General features: G+C 38.8%; 1 protein-coding gene across 2 annotated transcripts in view; it reads left to right on the plus strand.

Annotated features, from left to right (window-relative positions):
* The window catches only part of DSC3 (desmocollin 3), a 56,598-nt gene extending 37,377 nt beyond the window's left edge, over positions 1-19,221 (plus strand). The window contains exons 13-17 of one of the 2 annotated variants that reach the window (XM_018039461.1): positions 192-416; positions 3,280-3,401; positions 12,153-12,410; positions 14,413-14,455; positions 14,538-14,844. In XM_018039461.1, the coding sequence (XP_017894950.1) occupies positions 192-416; positions 3,280-3,401; positions 12,153-12,410; positions 14,413-14,439 (632 nt within the window). In that variant the 3' untranslated portion in view covers positions 14,440-14,455; positions 14,538-14,844. Of the gene's footprint in view, positions 1-191; positions 417-3,279; positions 3,402-12,152; positions 12,411-14,412; positions 14,456-14,537 lie in introns of both variants that reach the window. The other variant, XM_018039460.1, reaches the window with a different exon arrangement.

A 19,643-nucleotide genomic window follows, 5' to 3' on the forward strand; every position in this document is an offset into this window, starting at 1 on the left:
ATTAAAAATATAATTCCTCGCAGGATACAGCATGCTTGGGGCTGGTGCATGGGGATGACCCAGAGAGATGTTATGGGGAGGGAGGTGGGAGGGGGGTTCATGTTTGGGAACGCATGTAAGAATTAAAGATTTTAAAATTAAAAAAAAAAAAAATATATATATATATATATAATTCCTTTATTTTCTTTCAGATACAGCTGCCCGTCTTGCATATCAGAAAAATGCCCAGTTTCAAGAATATTTCATTCCTGTTGCTGTAAAAGACAGAGCAGGGCTCTCTGCAACAAAAACCTTGAGAGTGAACCTCTGTGATTGTACTAACCCCGTTCAATGCCGGAGCACTGCGCGTAGCGCGGACGTGATACTTGGCAAATGGGCGATCCTTGCCATACTTCTGGGCATAGCACTACTTTTTTGTAAGTCCTTTTACTTACCGAATGTCAACATAAAAGATAAATATGAGTGCAAGAAAAGGTCTTTAAAAAGAAATCTTGTCCAACCATCCATCAGACATGAGTCCCCTTTACAAATTCCTTTTTGTGTTATTTTCTGAGTTCGGATTGCCTCTTTCTGTGAGAGGTAGCAAGATCCTTTTTGAGATCAGAGACTTCATACTGGGACAGAACCGTTGAAAATTCCTTAGATCGTGCCAAACCCGTCATGGTGTAGCTTTTATTTCTTGGTCCTCGTACTACCCCTTTTAAGGTCAAATCAAACAATCTGAAAACCTCTGCCACATGCAAGTCCGCCAAAAGCCACTTGCATTTTACATCATTTCGTTTCAGTTACAGACTTGTGGGAGATGTTCAAATCATAGCAGTATTTCTTCTTGGGTGTACCCTACCAGCTTTATTAAATTCTGTTAACCTCCTTCTTATCAGTTGTGTAGTTCCCAACGGTGCCATGTTTTTTCTTGTCTTTTCATTTCGATCCAGTCCTTCAGCCTATTTTAGCTGTTGTTCCCTTATTCTGTGATAGGACAAGTGGTTAAGAGTAAGACTCTGGAACCAGACTGTCTGGTTTTGGACTCCAGCTGTATTATTTTTAAGCCGTGTTATATGGGGCAAGTTACTTTTTACTGTGCTTCAGTTTCCTCCTCAGTAAAGGGGATGACTGTAGCAGCTTATTTTCTTATTTATTTTTAAACAAGTTTTAGTTATCTATTTATTTATGGCTGTGCTTGGTATTCATTGCTGCATGCCTGGGGATTTTTCTCAAGTTTCAGTGAGTGGGGGCTACTCTTTAGTTCAGTGCGCAGGTTTCTCATTGCATGTATTCTCTTGTTGTGGAGCATGGGCTCGAGGGCATGGGCTTCAGGAACTGTGGCATGTGGGCTCAGTAGTTGTCACTCACGGGCTTTAGAACATGGGCTCAGTAATTGTGGCTCATGGGCTTGGTTGTCCCACAGCATGTGGGATCTTCCTGGACCAGGGTTTGAACCCATGTTTCCTGCATTGGCAGGTGGATTCTCTACCACTGAGCCACCAGGAAAGCCCTATAATAGCTATTTTATGGGGTAACACTGAAGATTCACTGAGTTAATGCATATGAAGAGCTTAAAACAGTGCATGGTACATTTTTAATGTGTTCATTGTTTTTCATCAACTCAACAAAATAAATATTAATATATGTTGAAAAGGAGAAAGTGAAAGTCACTCAGTTGTGTCTGAGTCTTTGCGACCCCATATACAGTCCATGGAATTCTCCAGGCCAGAATACTGGAGCAGGTAGCCTTTCCTTTCTCCTTACTAGCTGAGCCACAAGGGAAGCCCAAGAATACTGGAGTGGGTAGCCTATACCTTGTCCAGGGGATCTTACTGACCTAGGGTCTCCTGCACTGCAGGTGTATTCTTTACCAACTGAAATATCAGGGAAGCCCAATATATGTTGAGCACCTACTATATACTGGAAGTGTCTAGGTGCTTGGGTTTCATCAATGGACAAAGCAGATGAAAATTAACAAACCAAAACAAAGTCTTCCTGTGACAGTAAAGTGATAAATAAATTAAACACCCTGGAGGGAAAAATAGAGCCAAATAATTAGGGTCTATAGTGTGGTAGAGTGTGTATGGGTGAGGGTGGGGTTGAATGTTAATGATGGTCATTTTCAATAGATGGTTGGGCCAGCCTAAGTGAGAAGGTTATCCTTGATGATTTTTGAAAGAATCAGCCAAGAGCTTTTGGTCAGAGGGTAAAGTCAGTTCAGAGGCCCTAAGGTGAGGGAATGCTTGGAGAAATCAAGGAAGGCAAGGAGCTTGAAGTGGCTTGAGAGTAGGGGATGAGGGAAGAGGAGTAAGAAATGAAACCAGAAAAGTAGCAAGGGGCCACAGTGTAACTGGGGTTGGTCCACTTTCCATTTCCTCCTCCAGGGGATCTTCCGGACCCAGGGATTAAACCTGGGTCTCCTACATTGTAGGTGGATTCTTTTCCATCTAAGCTACCAGGGGAAGCCCCTGTAAAGGGCCAGATAGTATATATTTTAAACTTTGCAGGCTGTATGGTTTCAGTTGTAACCAATCACATTTGCTCTTGTAGCAAGAGAGCAGCCATAGAAAATATTTAAACCACTGGCATGATTGTGTTCCATTAGAATTGATTAATGGACATTAAAATTTGAATTTCATATAGTGTTCACATGTAATAAACTATTATTCTTTTGAATTTTTTCAGTCATTTACAAATATAAAAACCACAGCTCATGAGTGATACATGGTAGGCTATAGACTGGCAATCCTTGGTATGAGGGCTTACTGAACCTTGTAAAGAATTGTGGTTGCTGTTGCTATTAGTTTTATTATCACATATTCCACCTTTGTACATGAGGTAGAATAAGAATTCCGAATATGTAAATTACAAAGTAAATTTAATTAAGATACCTGGGGAAATAACTCTATTCTGGGGTGGGCGGTGGTGGGGGGGAGAAGTCTGTTTTGTTATATTTTCACATTGGCGAATCATTCTTTTGTGAGTCAGTAAATCTTTTTAAAGTCTTTGTCTAAATAAATATCATTAATTTTTAAAAAATTCATGATTTGAAATACTTAAATGGTGGGTGGAATCCAAACTCTTAAAGAGGGCTGTAATAAAAATAGAAATATAATTACTTTAAATTTTAAAAGTAAGCTAAATCATGGCCTATTACTTTAGAAAGGCCAAGGTCATCTGTGGGACACCATGTTCAGTGTCTTATTTTCTTCTTGTGTATCTTAGGTAATAAGAAATAAAAGATGAGTATTTTATTCTACGCATGTTAAACTTTTGTTTTTGTTTTTCACTCAGCTATATTGCTAACTTTAGTATGTGGAATTGTTAGTGCCAGAAATAAAAAAGCTTTTCCAGAAGATTTGGCCCAGCAAAATCTAATTATATCAAACACAGAAGCACCTGGAGATGATAAGGTGGTAAGTGATTTTTTAAAAAAACAGATATTTATCTCTGAGTATTTTCCATAATTTCTTTAACTCATCCTTAAGAAGTTACTACAAAATTTACAAGTTAATTTATATTCTTAATTTGATCAGATTTTGTAGGCATAAATATTTTATCTGCCAATATTCAAAGACTTATGTAGTGGCTTTTATTAAACATCTTACACCAGATATATTGTTTTAGTTATCTTTTTTCCATCCTCTCATGTTATGATTTACTACTACTGCTTTGATGTTGTGAATTTACTATAAGAGCAATCTTTTTGACTGCTCTCTACAACATGTATTTTCAGAAATTATTTGTTTATCTCACTCTTTGACCATTTATAATTGGAAAAACTTGCTGAGAACTCTCAAGATAAACTAAGAAAATATAAAAAAGGTATATGTGTTTTAAAAAATGTATATGTGTAGGGGACAGGTTTAGATTGGAAGATAACTGCCACTATTTTTTCTTACATATCTCTGTGGTGGTTGGGCCTATGCTTCTCTTTGGGGGGAAATATAAGAAAGAGTTCTTATAAGGCATATTCTCGCCTCAAAAAGATTTCACATTATGAAAAATTGTATCTACTCTTGTGGGAAAACTAAATAGGAACATGACAGTAAATAGCACCAATTTGTTAGGGTACAGGTGGAGTTCAAAGATATAGATGCTGCAAAAGTATATTCATGATGTCTGGATCAAACGGAATTGCCTGGTGGAAGATTCACAGATTAGTCTGTAACTTAAATAATAGGAAGGGTTTGCAAGTGAAGATATGAACAACAGCTTAATGAATGTAAAAAGGAGATGGCCAAATTTAAGGATTATTCAACAAATAGTACATAAATTGATTTAAAATGGATGAAATGATGTTCTGGAATAGAGATCTGACACTTGAATTAGGTTCTGGAGGAAGAGGATATAATAAAAAAGCAGTGGGAGAGGAGACTTTTATATGCCACACTAAAGGGTTTCGGAGTTTTTCTCTTGATAAGGGAGAGCTAGTCATGGCTTTTCTGCTTGAAAGTGGCATAATGTAAGTAGTGTTATGCCGAACTTGTATGCTGACCAATAAGATCAGGAAGACATAGGACTGGGGAGGATAAATGATTGGGATCTTTTGGTAGTTTCAGCATGAGCTAGATGACTCTTCTAGAGAAATATTTTAAATGTATAAACGAGATTGTTGACCACCAACCATGGTGCAGTGGTAAAGAATCCGCCTGCCAAAGAAGGAGATGCAGGAGACGTGGGTTTGATCCCTGGATCAGGAAGATCCCTAGAAGAGGAAATAGTAATCCACTCCAATATTCTTGCCTGGAAAATCCTATGGACAGAGGAGCCTGGCAGGCCTGAGTCGATGGGGTTGCAGTCATTTAGTCGTGTCCGAGTCTTGTAACCCCATGGACTACAGTCCTTGGAATTCTCCAGGTCAGGATATTGGAATGGGTAGCCTTTTCCTTCTCCAGGGGATCTTCCCAACTCAGGGATTGAACCTAGGTCTCCCACATTGCAGGCAGATTCTTCACCAGCTGAGCCACTAAGGAAGCCCAAGAATACTGGAGTGGGTAGGCTATCTCTTCTCCAGGGGATCTTCCCAACCCAGGGTTTGAACTGGGGTCTCCTGCATTGCAGGCAGATTCTTTACCAGCTGAGCTACCAGGGAAGCCCAGAGAGTATGAGTCAAGGACTGGGGACTAAATCTATTTTATGAATGGAGAAATAATGACAAGGTTCCTCATGCAGGCATGTCAAACATAGACGAGTTATGATTTTGTCTGATGGTGGGAAGGAAGTGAAAGAAAAACAGTTGATAAGAAATATCTATATTCACCTTGAGATGTAGAAAAGGCCTGATATAAAGTCACTGTCCCTGGCTTATAGCTTCTGTCACATTGAATCTACTTTTTATTTTGTTATTCAAAAGTAAACAATCTTGAGTGCTCAGTCATATCTGACTCTTTGTGACCCCATCAACTCAAGCTTGCCATGCTCTTCTGTCCATGGGATTTTCCAGGCAAGAATACTGGAGTGGGCTGCCATTTTCTCCTCTAGGGATCTCCCTAACTCAGGGATCAAACTCACGTCTCCTGCGTCTCCTGTATTGGCAGACAGATTCTTTTACCATTACACCATGGTTGGTGGTAAACAATCTTATTTATACATTTAAAATATTTCTTATCCCTTATTTACTCGTAGTAACTTCTTATTTTATGTCTAGGAATGGAATGACTGAGTTGTACTCACTGTTTTTTCTTTGCCATTTGATGCTGGAGTTGGTGGCGCTGATCAGCTGCTTCATTATAACATACTCACACCTATTTACCTGTTCTCTGTTACTAGCACTTCTCAAGTGCAGTGAAGTCGCTCAGTCGTGTCCAACTCTTTGTGACCCCATGGACTACATGTAGCCTACCAGGCTCCTCTGTCCATGGGATTTTCCAGGCAATAGCACTGGAGTGGATCGCCATTTCCTTCTCCAGGGGATCTTCCCAACCCGGGGATTGAACCCCGGTCTCCCGCTTTGTAGACAGACGCTTAACCAAAAAGACTTGAAATTATTAATTTTATACCAGTTTGTAATTATAGGCATATTTTTACAAAATGCAACAATATCTCACAGTTTATATGTAAACTTATTTTAATGCAGTGAGTAAAGGTGTAAATTTAGATCCGTGTTTAAGTCAAAGGCATTCACATGGGGTTACGAGTTGGGTGAAATATCAAAACTGAAAAAGTAAATCTGAAAATCCTTGATGTGGAGAAGGAGTTGCTAATGCCCCATGAAAATAAACTTGAGGGAGGTCCTTGAAGGTGGGTAGGAAGGAACCAAGATGAGAGAATGTGAAACGGCTCTGTGGGTTCAGGTTTGATTTTAGTTTATTTCCAATTTCCCCTTCATTAGCTTCAAAATATGATCTCTGAACATGTACTTATAATGATTAAATCATGCCATCAAGAGGATTTGATAATGAGAATTTTTTTTTTTTTGGTAATAGAATTTTACTGAAGCAACAACCTAAGCGAAAAATGTAGAGTAGCAGTGCCACCAAATGGCTACTTTTCAGTTCTCTTTCCTTGTAGTTTTTTCCTAAGGCAGTGAAATAGTATATATGACTTTTATAGATATATTTCAGATTCAGTGAATCATCTTGAAAACTTTTGATAGCGACTCTGCCTATTAAACATAAAAAATAAATTGGTAAGAAGATGACATAACGGTACCTATTTATACTGGGGGTGTTGTCATGAAAGTGAAGCTTTACAGTTTGAACTGGTACACCAAGGTTATGATTTGCTATAACTCACATTCTCCCCAATGACCTGGAGGGTTGATGTGCAGTTCCACCATTAAGTTAATGTTTAATCAAATCTTTTCCATTTTCAAACATTGTCTTGACTCTGACTTCCCCTAGATCCCTCAGTATTTTTTTTTCTTTGAAACTGATTTTTTTGAGAGAAAGATTTTTACTCAGTTTCTCCAAGATGATAGTCCTGTTCACCCAGCACTCTGTGGAAATTTTCCTGACAAGGATCACCACTGGCCACTTTTTCACTTGTCTCATGGGTGCTTACTTTTTTTGAGCCAGTTCTTACCCTACTTGGATTGTTTCTGAACCATTGACCTTACCCTAATCCTCTCTTAGCTTCAGAGTCATGCTTTTTTGGTTCTATATTTTCTCCGTGGCTATTCCAGAAACTGAATCAATTCTGTCACAATTCTGAATCAATTCTGAAAAATCAATTCTGTCACAGCTCTAATTCCTTTATCCACCCCTTAAAACATGATTTTTCTTGTTGTTCGATTCTTAGCTTGTTTTCTTTCAGTCTGCAGTTTTCTCTGGATGAGATCATTTACTCCCATGGTTTCAGCTCCCGCTACATGGAAGTGACTCCCAGAATTATACTTTAGCTCAGGTCTCTCACCTGAGGTCCAGACCACATTCTCATATACTCATCTTGGATAACCACAGGTTTCTCAAGTTTACCATGTCCCAAACTGACTTGCTCACCCTCCTCTCACCCACAAGTGCATCCTTCATTTCTGTGAATTATGCCATCTATCTAGTTGCACAAGCAAGACACATAGGAATAACTCCTGACCCTTCCCTGTGCTGCCTCATCCATCTAACCAACAGTAAGCTCTCTATGAAGTCCATCCTCTTCTTTTAATTGTCACTGTTTCTACTTTGGTTTAGATCCTTGTCATTTTTCATCTAGAATTATTCGTGACTTCTCTGATATCCATGACATTAAACTTGTCTCCTTTGTATTGTCTTTCACATTGTTGTCTAATATTATTTAGAGAAAATATGTCACTTGGGACTTCCAAGTGGTCTAGTGGCTCCACACTTCCAATGCAGGGAGTCCAGGTTAGATCCCTGGTTAGGTAATTAGATCCTGCATGCTACAAGGAGTTCACATGCGGCAACTAAAGTTCCTGCATGCCAAAAGAAAGATTCCTCTTGCCGCAGCTAAGACCTAGTGCTGCAAAAGAAAGAACAAAAAAGTCCCCTGCCTGTTATTAAAATCCCATTTTGAGTCTCCATAGTCTTCAAGTTCTGACAAAATGTGGTCCACTGGGGAAGGGAATGGTAAACCACTTGAGTATTCTCGCCTCGAGAACCTCATGAACAGTATGAAAAGGCAAAAAGATAGGACACTGAAAGAGGAACTCCCCATGTTTGTAGACACCCAATATGCTACTAGAGATCAGTGGAGAACTAACTCCAGAAAGAATGAAGAAACAGGGCTAAAGCAAAAACAATATCCAGTTGTGGATGTGACTGGTGATGGAAGTAAAGTCCAACGCTGTAAAGAGCAATATTGCATAGGAACCTGGAATGTTAGGTCCAAGAATCGAGGCAAATTGGAAGTGGTCAAACAGGAGATAGCAACAGTGAACATCGGAATTTTAGGAATCAGTGAACTAAAATGGACTGGAATGGGTGAATTTACTTCAGATAACCATTATATCTACTACTGTTGGCAAGAATCCCTTAAAAGAAACGGAGTAGCCATCATAGTCAACAAGAGTCCGAAATGCAGTACTTGGATGCAATCTGAAAAACAACAGAATGATCTCTGTTCATTTCCAAGGGAAACCATTCAATATCACGGTAATCGAAGTCTCTGCCCAGACCAATAATGCTGAAGAAGCTGAAGTTGAATGGTTCTATGAGGACCTACAAGACCTTCTAGAACTAACACCCAAAAAAGATGTCCTTCCCATTATAGGGGACTGGAATGCAAAAGTAGGAAGTCAAGAAGCACCTAGCTGCTGCTGCTGCTAAGTTGCTTCAGTAGTGTCTGACTCTTTGTGATCCCATAGACAGCAGCTCACCAGGCTCCCTCGTCCCTGGGATTCTCCAGGCAAGAACACTGGAGTGGGTTGCCATTCCCTTCTCCAATGCATGAAAGTGAAGAGTGAAAGTGAAATCGCTCAGTCATGTCCGACTCTTAGCAGCCCCATGGACTACAGCCCACCAGGCTCCTCCATCCATGAGATTCTCCAGGCAAGAGTACTGGAGTGGGTTGACATTGCCTTCTCCAAAACACTTGGAGTAATGGGCAAATTTGGCTTTGAAGTCCAGAATGAATCAGGGCAAAGGCTAACAGAGTTTTGCCAAGAGAATGCACTGTTCATAGCAAACACCCTCTTCCAACAACACAAGAGAAAACTCTACACATGAGCATCACCAGATGGTCAATACCGAAATCAGACTGATTATAGTCTTTGCAGCCAAAAATGGAGAAGCTCAATACAGTTGGCAGAAACAAGACTGGGAGCTGACTGTGGCTCAGATCATAAACTCCTTATTGCCAAATTCAGACTTAAATTGAAGAAAGTAGAGAAAACCACTAGACCATTCAGGTATGACCTAAATCAAATCCCTTACGACTAACTATACAGTGGAAGTAACAAATAAATTCAAGGGATTAGATCTGATAGACAGACTGCCTGAAGAACTATGGATGGAGGTTCATGACATTGTACAGGAGGCAGTGATCAAGACCATCTCCAAGAAAAAGAAATGCAAAAAGACAAAATGGTTGTCTGAGGAAGTTTTACAAACAGCTATGAAGAGATGCAAAAGGCTAAGGAGAAAAGGAAAGATATATCCATTTGAATGCAGAGTTCCAAAGAATAGCAAGGAGAGATAAGAAAGCCTTCCTCAGTGATCAATGCAAAGAAATAGAGGAAAACAATAGAATGGGAAAGATTAGAGATCTCTTCAAGAAAATTAGAGATATCAAGGGAACACTTTATTAAAGATGGGCACAATAAAAAACAGAAATGATATGGACCTAACAGAAGCAGGAGATATTAAGAAGAGGTGGCAACAATACATGGGAGAACTGTACAAAAAATATCTTCACAACCCAGATAACCACGATGGTGTGATCACTCACTGAGAGCTGAACATCCTGGAAAGAAAAGTCAAGTGGGCCTTAGGAAGCATCACTACAAACAAAACTAGTGGAGGTGATGGAGTTCCAATTGAGCTATTTCAAACCTAAAAGATGATGCTGTGAAAGTGCTGCATTCAATATGTCAGCAAATTTGGAAAACTCAGCAGTGGCCACAGGACTGGAAAAGGTCAGTTTTCAATCCAATCCCAAAGAAAAGCAACGCCAAGAATGTTCAAACTACTGCACAGTTGCACTCATCTCTAGCAAAGTAATGCTCAAAATTCTCCAAGCCAGGCTTCAATAGTACACAAACTGTGAACTTCCAGATGTTCAAGCTGGATTTAGAAAAGGCAGAAGAACCAGAGATCAAATTGCAAACGTCCATTGGATCATTGAAAAAGCAAAAGAGTTCCAGAAAAACATCTACTTCTCCTTTATTGACTATGCCAAAGCCTTTGACTGTGTGGATCACAGCAAACTGTGCACAATTCTGAGAGAGATGGGAATACCAGACCACCTGACCTGCCTTCTGAGAAATCTGTATGCAGGTCAGGAAGCAACAGTTAGAACTGGACATGAACAACAGACTGGTTCCAAGTAGGAAGAGGAGTACATCAAGGCTGTATATTGTCACCCTGCTTATTTAACTTATATGAAGAGTACATCATGAGAAATGCTGGACTGAATCAAGCCCAAGCTGAAATCAAGATTGCTCGGAGAAATATCAATAACCTCACATAAGCAGATGACACCACCCTTATGGCAGAAAGAAAGAAGAACTAAAGAGCCTCTTGATGAAAGTGAAAGAGGAGAGTGAAAAAGTTGGCTTAAAACTCAACATTTAGAAAACTAAGATCATGGCATCTGGTTCCATCACTTTATGGCAAATAGACGGGGAAACATTGGAAACAGTGACAGACTATTTTTTTGGGCTCCAAAATCACTGCAGATGGTGACTGCAGCCATGAAATTGAAAGACGCTTGCTCTTTGGCAGAAAAGTTGTGACCAACCTAGAAAGCTTATTAAAAAGCAGAGACATTACTTTGCCAACAAAGGTCTGTCTAGTCAAAGCTGTGGTTTTTCCAGTAGTCATGTATGGATATGAGTGTTGAACTATAAGGAAAGTTGAGCGCCAAAGAGTCAATGCTTTTGAAGTGTGGTGTTGGAGAAGACTCTTGAGAGTCCTTGGACTGCAAGGAGATCCAACCAGTCCATCTTAAAAGAAGTCACTCCTGAATATTCATTGTAAGAACTGATGTTGAAGCTGAAACCAATACTTTGGCCACCTGATGAGAAGAGCTGACTCATTTGAAAAGACCCTGATACTGGGCAAGATTGAGGGCAGGAGGAGAAGGGGGCGACAGAGGATGAGATCATTGGATGGCATCACCGACTCAATGGACATGAGTTTGAGTAAACTCCAGGAGTTGGTGATGGACAGGGAGGCCTGGTGTGCTGTGGTCCAAGGGGTCACAAAGAGTCGGACGCGACTGAGCAATTGAACTGAACTGAACTGAACTGAACTGTTAGTCTTCAAGATTTTCTAAAAAATTTAAGCATAGCCTTTTAAGACCTCTCTACCTTCTCTCTCTCTCTGAACCATCTATAGTAGCCATTCTCAACAGGCTGTAATTGAGAATCCTTGAGGAACTCTATTTGTGTTTGCATCTAGATCTTCTTGCAGATGATGTATTCTTCTCCCATTTCAAGTAGGAATCCCTCAGCTTGGAGTTTCCCCAGTATGTCCCACTTAGTTTCTCTGAGTTTGAATTTTCATACTCTTTCTCTGTGTCCCTCTAGCATTCTGCATTCACGTATGTGGTGGTGTAGTTGCTAAATCATATCTGACTCTTGTGACCCCATGGACTGTAGCCCACCAGGCTCCTCTGTCCATGGGATTTCCCAAGCAGGAATACTGTAGTGGGTTGCCATTTCCTTCTCCAAGAAATATTCTCAGCCGAGGGATTAAACCTGGCTCCCCTGCATTGTAGGTGGTCTCTTGATTGCACGCAGATTCTTTACCAACTGAACCACCAGGGAAGCCCTCTGATGTGTTTACCTATACATCATGGTAATCATATTCCTACAGTAATTGTCTGTTTTTCTGCCTCATTGGAGTAAGAGCCCACTGGGGCCACTGAGGGACCATGTCTCTATTTTTGCATCCTAGACTGGGCACACAATTGAAAATGATGAATGTCTGTTGAATGAATGAATGAATAAAAAATTTAAGGGTAAACGAGCTCTCTCCTTTGCTTCCTTGTGACTTTACTTTGAATCCATTTCCAACCAATAGGAATTGCCTTCTTTTATTTTATTTCAGTGTTCTGCCAATGGGTTTATGACCCAGACAGTCAACAACGCTAACCAGGGCTTTTGTGGTACTATGGGATCTGGAGTCAAAAATGGAGGGCAGGAAACCATTGAAATGGTGAAAGGAGGACACCAGACCTTGGAGTCGTGCCGCGGGGCCGGGCATCATCACACCCTGGACTCCTGCAGAGGAGGTGCTGTTGAGGTGGAGAACTCCAGATACACTTACTCCGAGTGGCAAAACTTCACTCAACCCCGTCTTGGTGAAGTGAGTTTCCCTGAGCATGCTGTCTCTACAATTTAAATGTCCCAGTGGAGAACTTTAGGAAATTGAGATTAATATCTATTTTCAGAAACTTCTTTTCCATATTCTCCAATGTATCCTTTCTCTCTCACTCTCTGGCTGTTTTTGCCCCTGCTCTTTGATTTTGTTTCATTACTTAAGTTAAAAGATTTTATTTCATCTGTCACGTTTTTCTTAATTTCTAAAATCTAATGAAAATTGGAGGAGTCTACTCTTCCTCACTAAAGTTACATTTCATTTTTAGGTGTGTGTTTATCTCACAAACTCTTTTCATATAGAAAAATAGAGGGGAAAATCTCATTCTTCACAATTATAAAAATCCCCAAGTCAAATCTGCATCTCTCTGTGAAAGCAAGGCATCTGTACAGAATTCTAGAATGAAAATGAAACAATATGATCTGTCTGAACTATTTTTTTTCATGTAAAAGCACCATGCAAATTAGCCAGAATCCTCTGTCCATGGGATTCCCCAGGCAAGAATATTGGAGTGGGTTGCCATTCCCTTCCCCAGGGTATCTTCCCGACTCAGGGATCGAACCCTGGTCTCCTACATTGCAGGCAGATTCTTTACCATCTGAGCTACCAGAGAAGCCCACAATGAGCTATGCACCATGCAAACGTATCGTGGTTGCTAATCAAAGGAAAGCAAGGATGTAAAAGATGTGAAGTTCAGTAGGGATTTTCAGTCATGGCAGCACCTCAGAATTCACTGGGGAGCTTTTAAACAGTGCTAATGCTATGCTTCACCTTGAATGATTCTGATTTAATTGGTTTGGCTTTTCTTTCTTTTTTATTTTTACTCTCCTCTATGATTCAAATGTGCAACCTGAGTAGAGAGCCTCTGGATTAAGTATTCTTTCTGGTACTGAGTTAATCTCATTTCTGTTTCTAGACAGCCAGTAACCATATGAGATCAGGTTGACTGAGGAGGAGCAAAGCTTAAGAAGCACTCTTAGGGATGTTCTCCAATGTATATGTCTGGTAATGGGATGTGATGCTAAAATGGTCATAAAGAGACACTTGCTAACATAAGCCAAGGAAGTATCTGCTGGGTTTGAGAAGGGATAGGTACACCGGTGAGAAAGGGAGGGAGTTCATGAGTCTGACAAGGTCACAGACAGGCCAGTGACAGCCAGCCAGGGTAAATAAGGCTGATCACTTGGCCCAGTTTTTACAGTGTTGCTAAGTCACTTCAGTCGTGTCCGACTCTGTATGACCCCATAGATGGCAACCCACCAGGCTCCCCCGTCCCTGGGATTCTCCAGGCAAGAACACTGGAGTGGGTTGCCATTTATCTTGATTATCTTTAAATTTCACTGAAAATTTGTGCATCTTTCTATCTTGCTGTGTTTTGGCTCTCTTGGAAACTTGATTCTGAAGACAATGTGGTAATCCTTACCCACATTATTTTTTCAAATAATAGCAATTTTCGTTGATGTTGATTGAACATTTACTATGTGCTGGCTGTTTAATAAGAGTGTTTTTCATGCATTATTATTTTGTCATTTAATTATGATCCAGTGAGATAGTCACTGTCTATATTCTTATTTTAGAAATCAGGAAACTGAGGCTTAAAGATGTTCAGTAACTTGCTCAAATTCATATAGCTAGTTGACAAACTAAGCTATGACTCCAGATCAGGACTGTTTAACTATCCAAGCTCAAATTCCAAATAACTATGCATATTATCACCATTTTGTGGTGATATAAAATTTAGGGATAATAATTTAATCTTATATTTTAAAATTTAAAATTTATTAAATTAAACCTTAATTTAATAATAATTTAATTTTACTTAATAATTAAATATTAATTAATATTTTAAACATTGCATTAGTAATTTAAATATACTTAAATATAATGTGTATACATTTTTTTATTTGTATGGGTTACTAGAAATGTAAAATGTACTGACTTTATAGTATGGCTGTGACATAGACCAACCATGTGCATTTTTTGTATGTAGGAATCCATTAGAGGACACACTGGTTAAAAATTAAACATAAAAGGTAAATAAAAATAAATTTTATGTTTATCGGTTTCAGTGTGTTTAAAACAACAACACAATCCCTTTTTTTGTTTCTTTTACAGAAATTGCATCTGTGTAATCAGGATGAAGAGCACATGCCATCACAAGATTATGTCCTTACGTACAACTATGAAGGAAGAGGGTCTCCAGCCGGTTCTGTGGGTTGCTGCAGTGAAAAGCAAGAAGAAGACGGCCTTGACTTTTTAAATAATTTGGAAGCCAAATTTACTGCCTTAGCAGAAACATGCACAAAGAGATAATGTTACAGTGCTACAATTAGATATGTCTTTGTCAGACTTCATCTTTCTAAAAGAGATATTGTAAAGTTCAATTTATTTCTATATATCTAGCAATATATAGATATGAATATGTATGAATTTTTGTCTAAATTTTTAAAATTATGCTATCTACTGATTTATACTTTCAAGCAATTTGCTACTGATTTTTTTAGGAAGTTAAAAATGTTAGAACAGATTGTCCCTCTTTTATTACTGAGTAAATAGTCAACCAGGAAATCTCATGCTATAGCATTGGATTTAAGGTCTATAACGGACCATCTCTCATTTACAAATATGTTTTCAGTAAATGCATTGGCTGAATATTAGTCCAACAATAGAAACTTGTACTTGATTGAATATAGTAGAACAGCTTTCTGGACTAGAAATTCCATTTTTGCTCCACAGACCTATCCCTGAGATTCAGGACTACTCTTGGTAACTTGTCAGTAATGAAAATTATACTGAGAAAAAGTTGCTTTTCTCCTCTTGAGAACTGTACTTTCATATTTTCATTTGCATGTTTAGCACGTGTGGCTCTTTATTTTTCTACTGACAGTAGTCATTTGCAATTAGAATATCTTATTTTTAGATGGACTGTGATTATGCCATAGAGTCAATCTGAAGAAACAGACTCCCTTTGTAGTTATGGTAGTAATGAGTATTAACATGCATTTCTATTTACTACTATTTTCAAATAAAATACATTATTATTTCAAATAAAATATATTCCTTATTAAAGCAGGTAAATACTATACAGTGCTAGAAAGAATCAAACAAATATAGGAAAGAAAACTTAAACCTTAGGTGCAATTTAACATCTTCCAAGATGTTGCTTAAATTTAGTGCTTCTCGAATTCATTCATGTGCTAGAACCTCTGGAAAGCCTTGTAAAATTCCCCAAGGCAAGGATGTTTAAACTTTAAATAATTAGCATCTACTCTTATGATAAACCTAATATCACATTATTGTATACTTACTTCAAATGATAAAAAAATAGAAAACAAATAATAGGTATCACTAGTTGAAAAAAATTTTGAAAGAAAATACTTAAGGTTAAATTAATTTTAAAAATTTTGCGACTATGAGGAACTGGGACCTACTCCCCACCCCTGACTCTTGCCAAAAAAAAAGAAAAAATTCTTTATTTGACTTTGGAGGCAGATTTGTTGAGTTAGCCCGGGAGGTAGCAATGTTCTATAGGGGCACTGTTCTGCACATACTGCTAACTGCTAACTGCTAACTGCTAAGTCGCTTCAGTCGTGTCCGACTCTGTGAGACCCCATAGATGGCAGCCCATCAGGCTCTGCCGTCCCTGTGATTCTCCAGGCAAGAACACTGGAGTGGGTTGCCATTTCCTTCTCCAATGCATGAAAGTGAAAATTGAAAGTGAAGGTGCTCAGTCGTCTCCGACTTTTAGCGACCCCATGGGCTGCAGCCTACCAGGCTCCTCCACCCATGGGATTTTCCAGGCAAGAGTACTGGAGTGGGGTACCATTGCCTTCTCCAGTTCTGCACATATATATCATTTATTGATTAATAGTTGTATAACAATTAATCAATGCAACATTTAAAACAAAGTGAAAAAGCAAAGGAGAAGATATTACTTTTAAGTGTGACTGGGGTGTGGTGTATCCTCTGATAGGAATACAGGGTTTAAAAAATAGAACTTATGTTTGGTTCTTAGGTGCTGCATGATAACTAAGCATATCAGGAGATAGTTCATGTACATTTATGTAATGTTTAAAATCGTATACAGCTAATTAAGCTTTTTTGGTTTCAGTGGAAAGAGGGGATTAGGTGAAACTGTAGATTTGCTTTTTGGTCTCTTTCCTTATCCACAAACTGGGACCAAACGTGACTGGCTAAGGCTCCCTCCATCTAAGGCTCCTTGACTTTTGGTGGCAGGTTTCCAGAGACGAAATGTTTTTTTTTTTTGTGGTGCTAATATTAAAAACTTCTTTTAACTGAATTCTGGTAAAAATAAATCTTCTATCACCATTTTCATTATGTCTCCCACCGATCAACACTTTGAAAAATTTAGAGCCAAATAACCATGTTCTCTCAGTCAGATTTTAACAGGTAAAGGGAGCTAGGGGTTGGGGGGAGGGCATGAAAATTTTACGTGAGTTGTGACTGTCCCAAGATCCCAAATCTATCACTTTTGCAGTGGGTTCTAATCTGGAAACTATAAAATGTCATTTTCCTGATCACTACCCTGTTTTAATTATTTTTAAAGTTTTTTTTTTTGTTTTGATGTGGACCTCTTTTAAAGTCTTTATTGAATTTGTTACAATATTGCTTCAGTTTTATGCTTTGATTTGTTTGGCCACGAGGCATATGAGATCCTAGTTCCCCTACCAGTGTTTGAACCTGCACCCTGTGCTTTGGAAGGCCAAGTCTTAACCACTGGATCGCCAGGGAAGCCCCTCACTGCCATGTTTTAAAGAGACATAGATGTGATTCAAAGAAATCAGCCATCAGGCCCACTTTCTTTCATCTCTCTCCCAACCTTGTCAGTAATACTTACCTAGCAAATACTTCAGGCTGTCAATCACCCTTTAGTATGAATTTCATTTTTTATGAGTTTTGCTTTATTAAAATGTTTAAAATAATAGAAGGATTAAGAATTTTGAATTCATGAAAGAAAAAGATCATGTGGTCACTTAGGAACACAGGGAACTGCAGGAGAGAGCATGCCTGAGTGGGTATTTGCACGTAGAGGAACATGAAAACCCAGGGCTTCAAGGGCAAAGAGAGAGGCCACCAACAGGACATGAGTAGGAGTAGAAACAACATTGTTTGCTTCTTAAGCTGTCCTAGGCCAGGCCCTTCCTTCCCTTTTTTTCCTTAGGCCAGTGGCAGCTGCCATTTGGTTTTGGTGAAGTGTCACTGAAGTGTCATCAAGCCTTTCTCTGAGCCTCACCTTATATAGAGTGTGGGAACAAGAAGAGAGCTGACTGCCTGCTAAGTCTGAAGGCATTTTCAGGACTGGCCGAACGGGTTGTGCAGGACAAACACAGCGTTCATGGGGGTCGTGGGATTTCTTATGGCTCTCTAAGATAGCAGGTCTTCCATTAAACGGGGATCTGTGAATCTGATGCTCCATTTTATGTTTTTTAATTTGCTCCTGAAATCTAGCTTCTTAAATTTAGACATGCTAAAGAGAAATTTTCCTTTTAAAGGCTTAGTTTTAATGTAAACATTTTTAACGAAGAGTATTCTTCTTTCCTTTTATATGTAAGGCGAAAATTAGGCTATTTTAGTGTGAAAGGATATATCTTTTTGAAGCTTTCACTTTTCTTCCAGTGAATGTTCTTGAATTTTTATGGCAATGTACAGATCATTTTTCTTATTTTTGTAAGGAAGCAGCTAACTGTCTAAAAATGCAGGGAGGTTTTGCAAACTTTTTAACAGAGCTTTAATTTTGTTCTTAAAAGAGGTTACTTTGCTTTTAGAGAAGCATAGCAGGTTAAAATAAGCAAACATTTAATGTGTAAACCAATATTTACAGATATGAGGTGTGTAATAAAGCAATGTTAACTTGATTTCTTGTCTTTGCTGTTTTTAGAGATTAAATTATTCCAAGGTGGTCATGTTGCAAAATTGTACTTTAGACTAGCATGGAAACAGATCCTGAGTAATAGTTCACTTTAGTTACAGGGCAATACTTTAGAGAAGGGATCAGTACCAAATTGTTGACATTGTTATACTATTTGGGAGGAGATTGCTATTTAGGGAACAGCTTTCCAAATATCTAGCTGTCTCCTCACTGTCTATGTGTCTATCTATCAGCTGATTTTGACTGGGTGAAGTATTATAAGGTTGTGATTGCAGAATGTTCCAGAATTAATACAGTGATACAGTGTTCTTGCTTGGAGGAGCAGTGTAGTCAAGAAAAAATGAGTTAAAAAAAGGTGATATTTCTCTCTTGGTCTGTCACTTATAGGATGCATGCCCTCCCAGCTTTAACCACAAATGGATTATGTGGTTATGTGCACTTCATGGCAAATCTTTCCCCTGGTGTGTGTGTGTGTGTGTGTGTGTGTGTGTGTGCGTGCACATACACTTATGCTTCCCCACAAATGTAAGACTGCCCATTTAAAGAATGTGTGGGTTGTAGCAAAATCTTTCAATTTTAATCTAATTTGAATGATCTCAATTTTAAGAACTTTTCTTGTAGTCATTATTTCTGTGTGTAAACATTTAACTTTGCCAAGCTTCCTTGAATTTTGTTTGTGACAGCAAAGTATTGGATAAATTCCAAGTGTTCGGCAGACTTGGTTTGGTTAGATTTTGGGTCACTGTGGCCGAGAAGCATGGAATCTAGAGTCAGAAGGTAGATTGTTTGAATCTGAATCCTGGCTCTGCCACTTGCTAGCTGTGTGACTTTAGAAAAGCTACTTATCTCCTCTTGAAGCCTTAGTTTTCTTATCTCTAAAATAAATAATAATAAAAAAAGCAATACCAACTTTATGGAGTCATGGGGATGATTAAATGAGTTAATATATTTAAAGCATGTAGAACATTGTGTGTGCTAAATTGCTTCAGTCGTGTCCAACTCTTGGCGACCGCATGGACTATAGCCCACCAAGGTCTTCTCTCCACGGGATACTCTAGGCAAGAATACTGTAATGGATTTCCATGTCCTCCTCCAGAACACTGTACCTAGTAAAAAGTTTATGAATGTTAGGTATACAGGAAGTAAAATTATGTAGTTGAATTTAACACAATGCTAAAGTTTATGGTTATATAGGCGAAAAGGAGAATGGGGGAAAGACACTTATTCCCTATCTGTACTTTGTGCTCATAATACAGAAACAATTCTATAGAATGTTTTTCTTTCTGATAGTATTTTTTATTCCCCAACCGTCATGCCATTTAAGCAACTAA

Source organism: Capra hircus, chromosome 24 (assembly GCF_001704415.2).
Source record: "Capra hircus breed San Clemente chromosome 24, ASM170441v1, whole genome shotgun sequence".
Classification (NCBI taxonomy): domain Eukaryota; kingdom Metazoa; phylum Chordata; class Mammalia; order Artiodactyla; family Bovidae; genus Capra; species Capra hircus.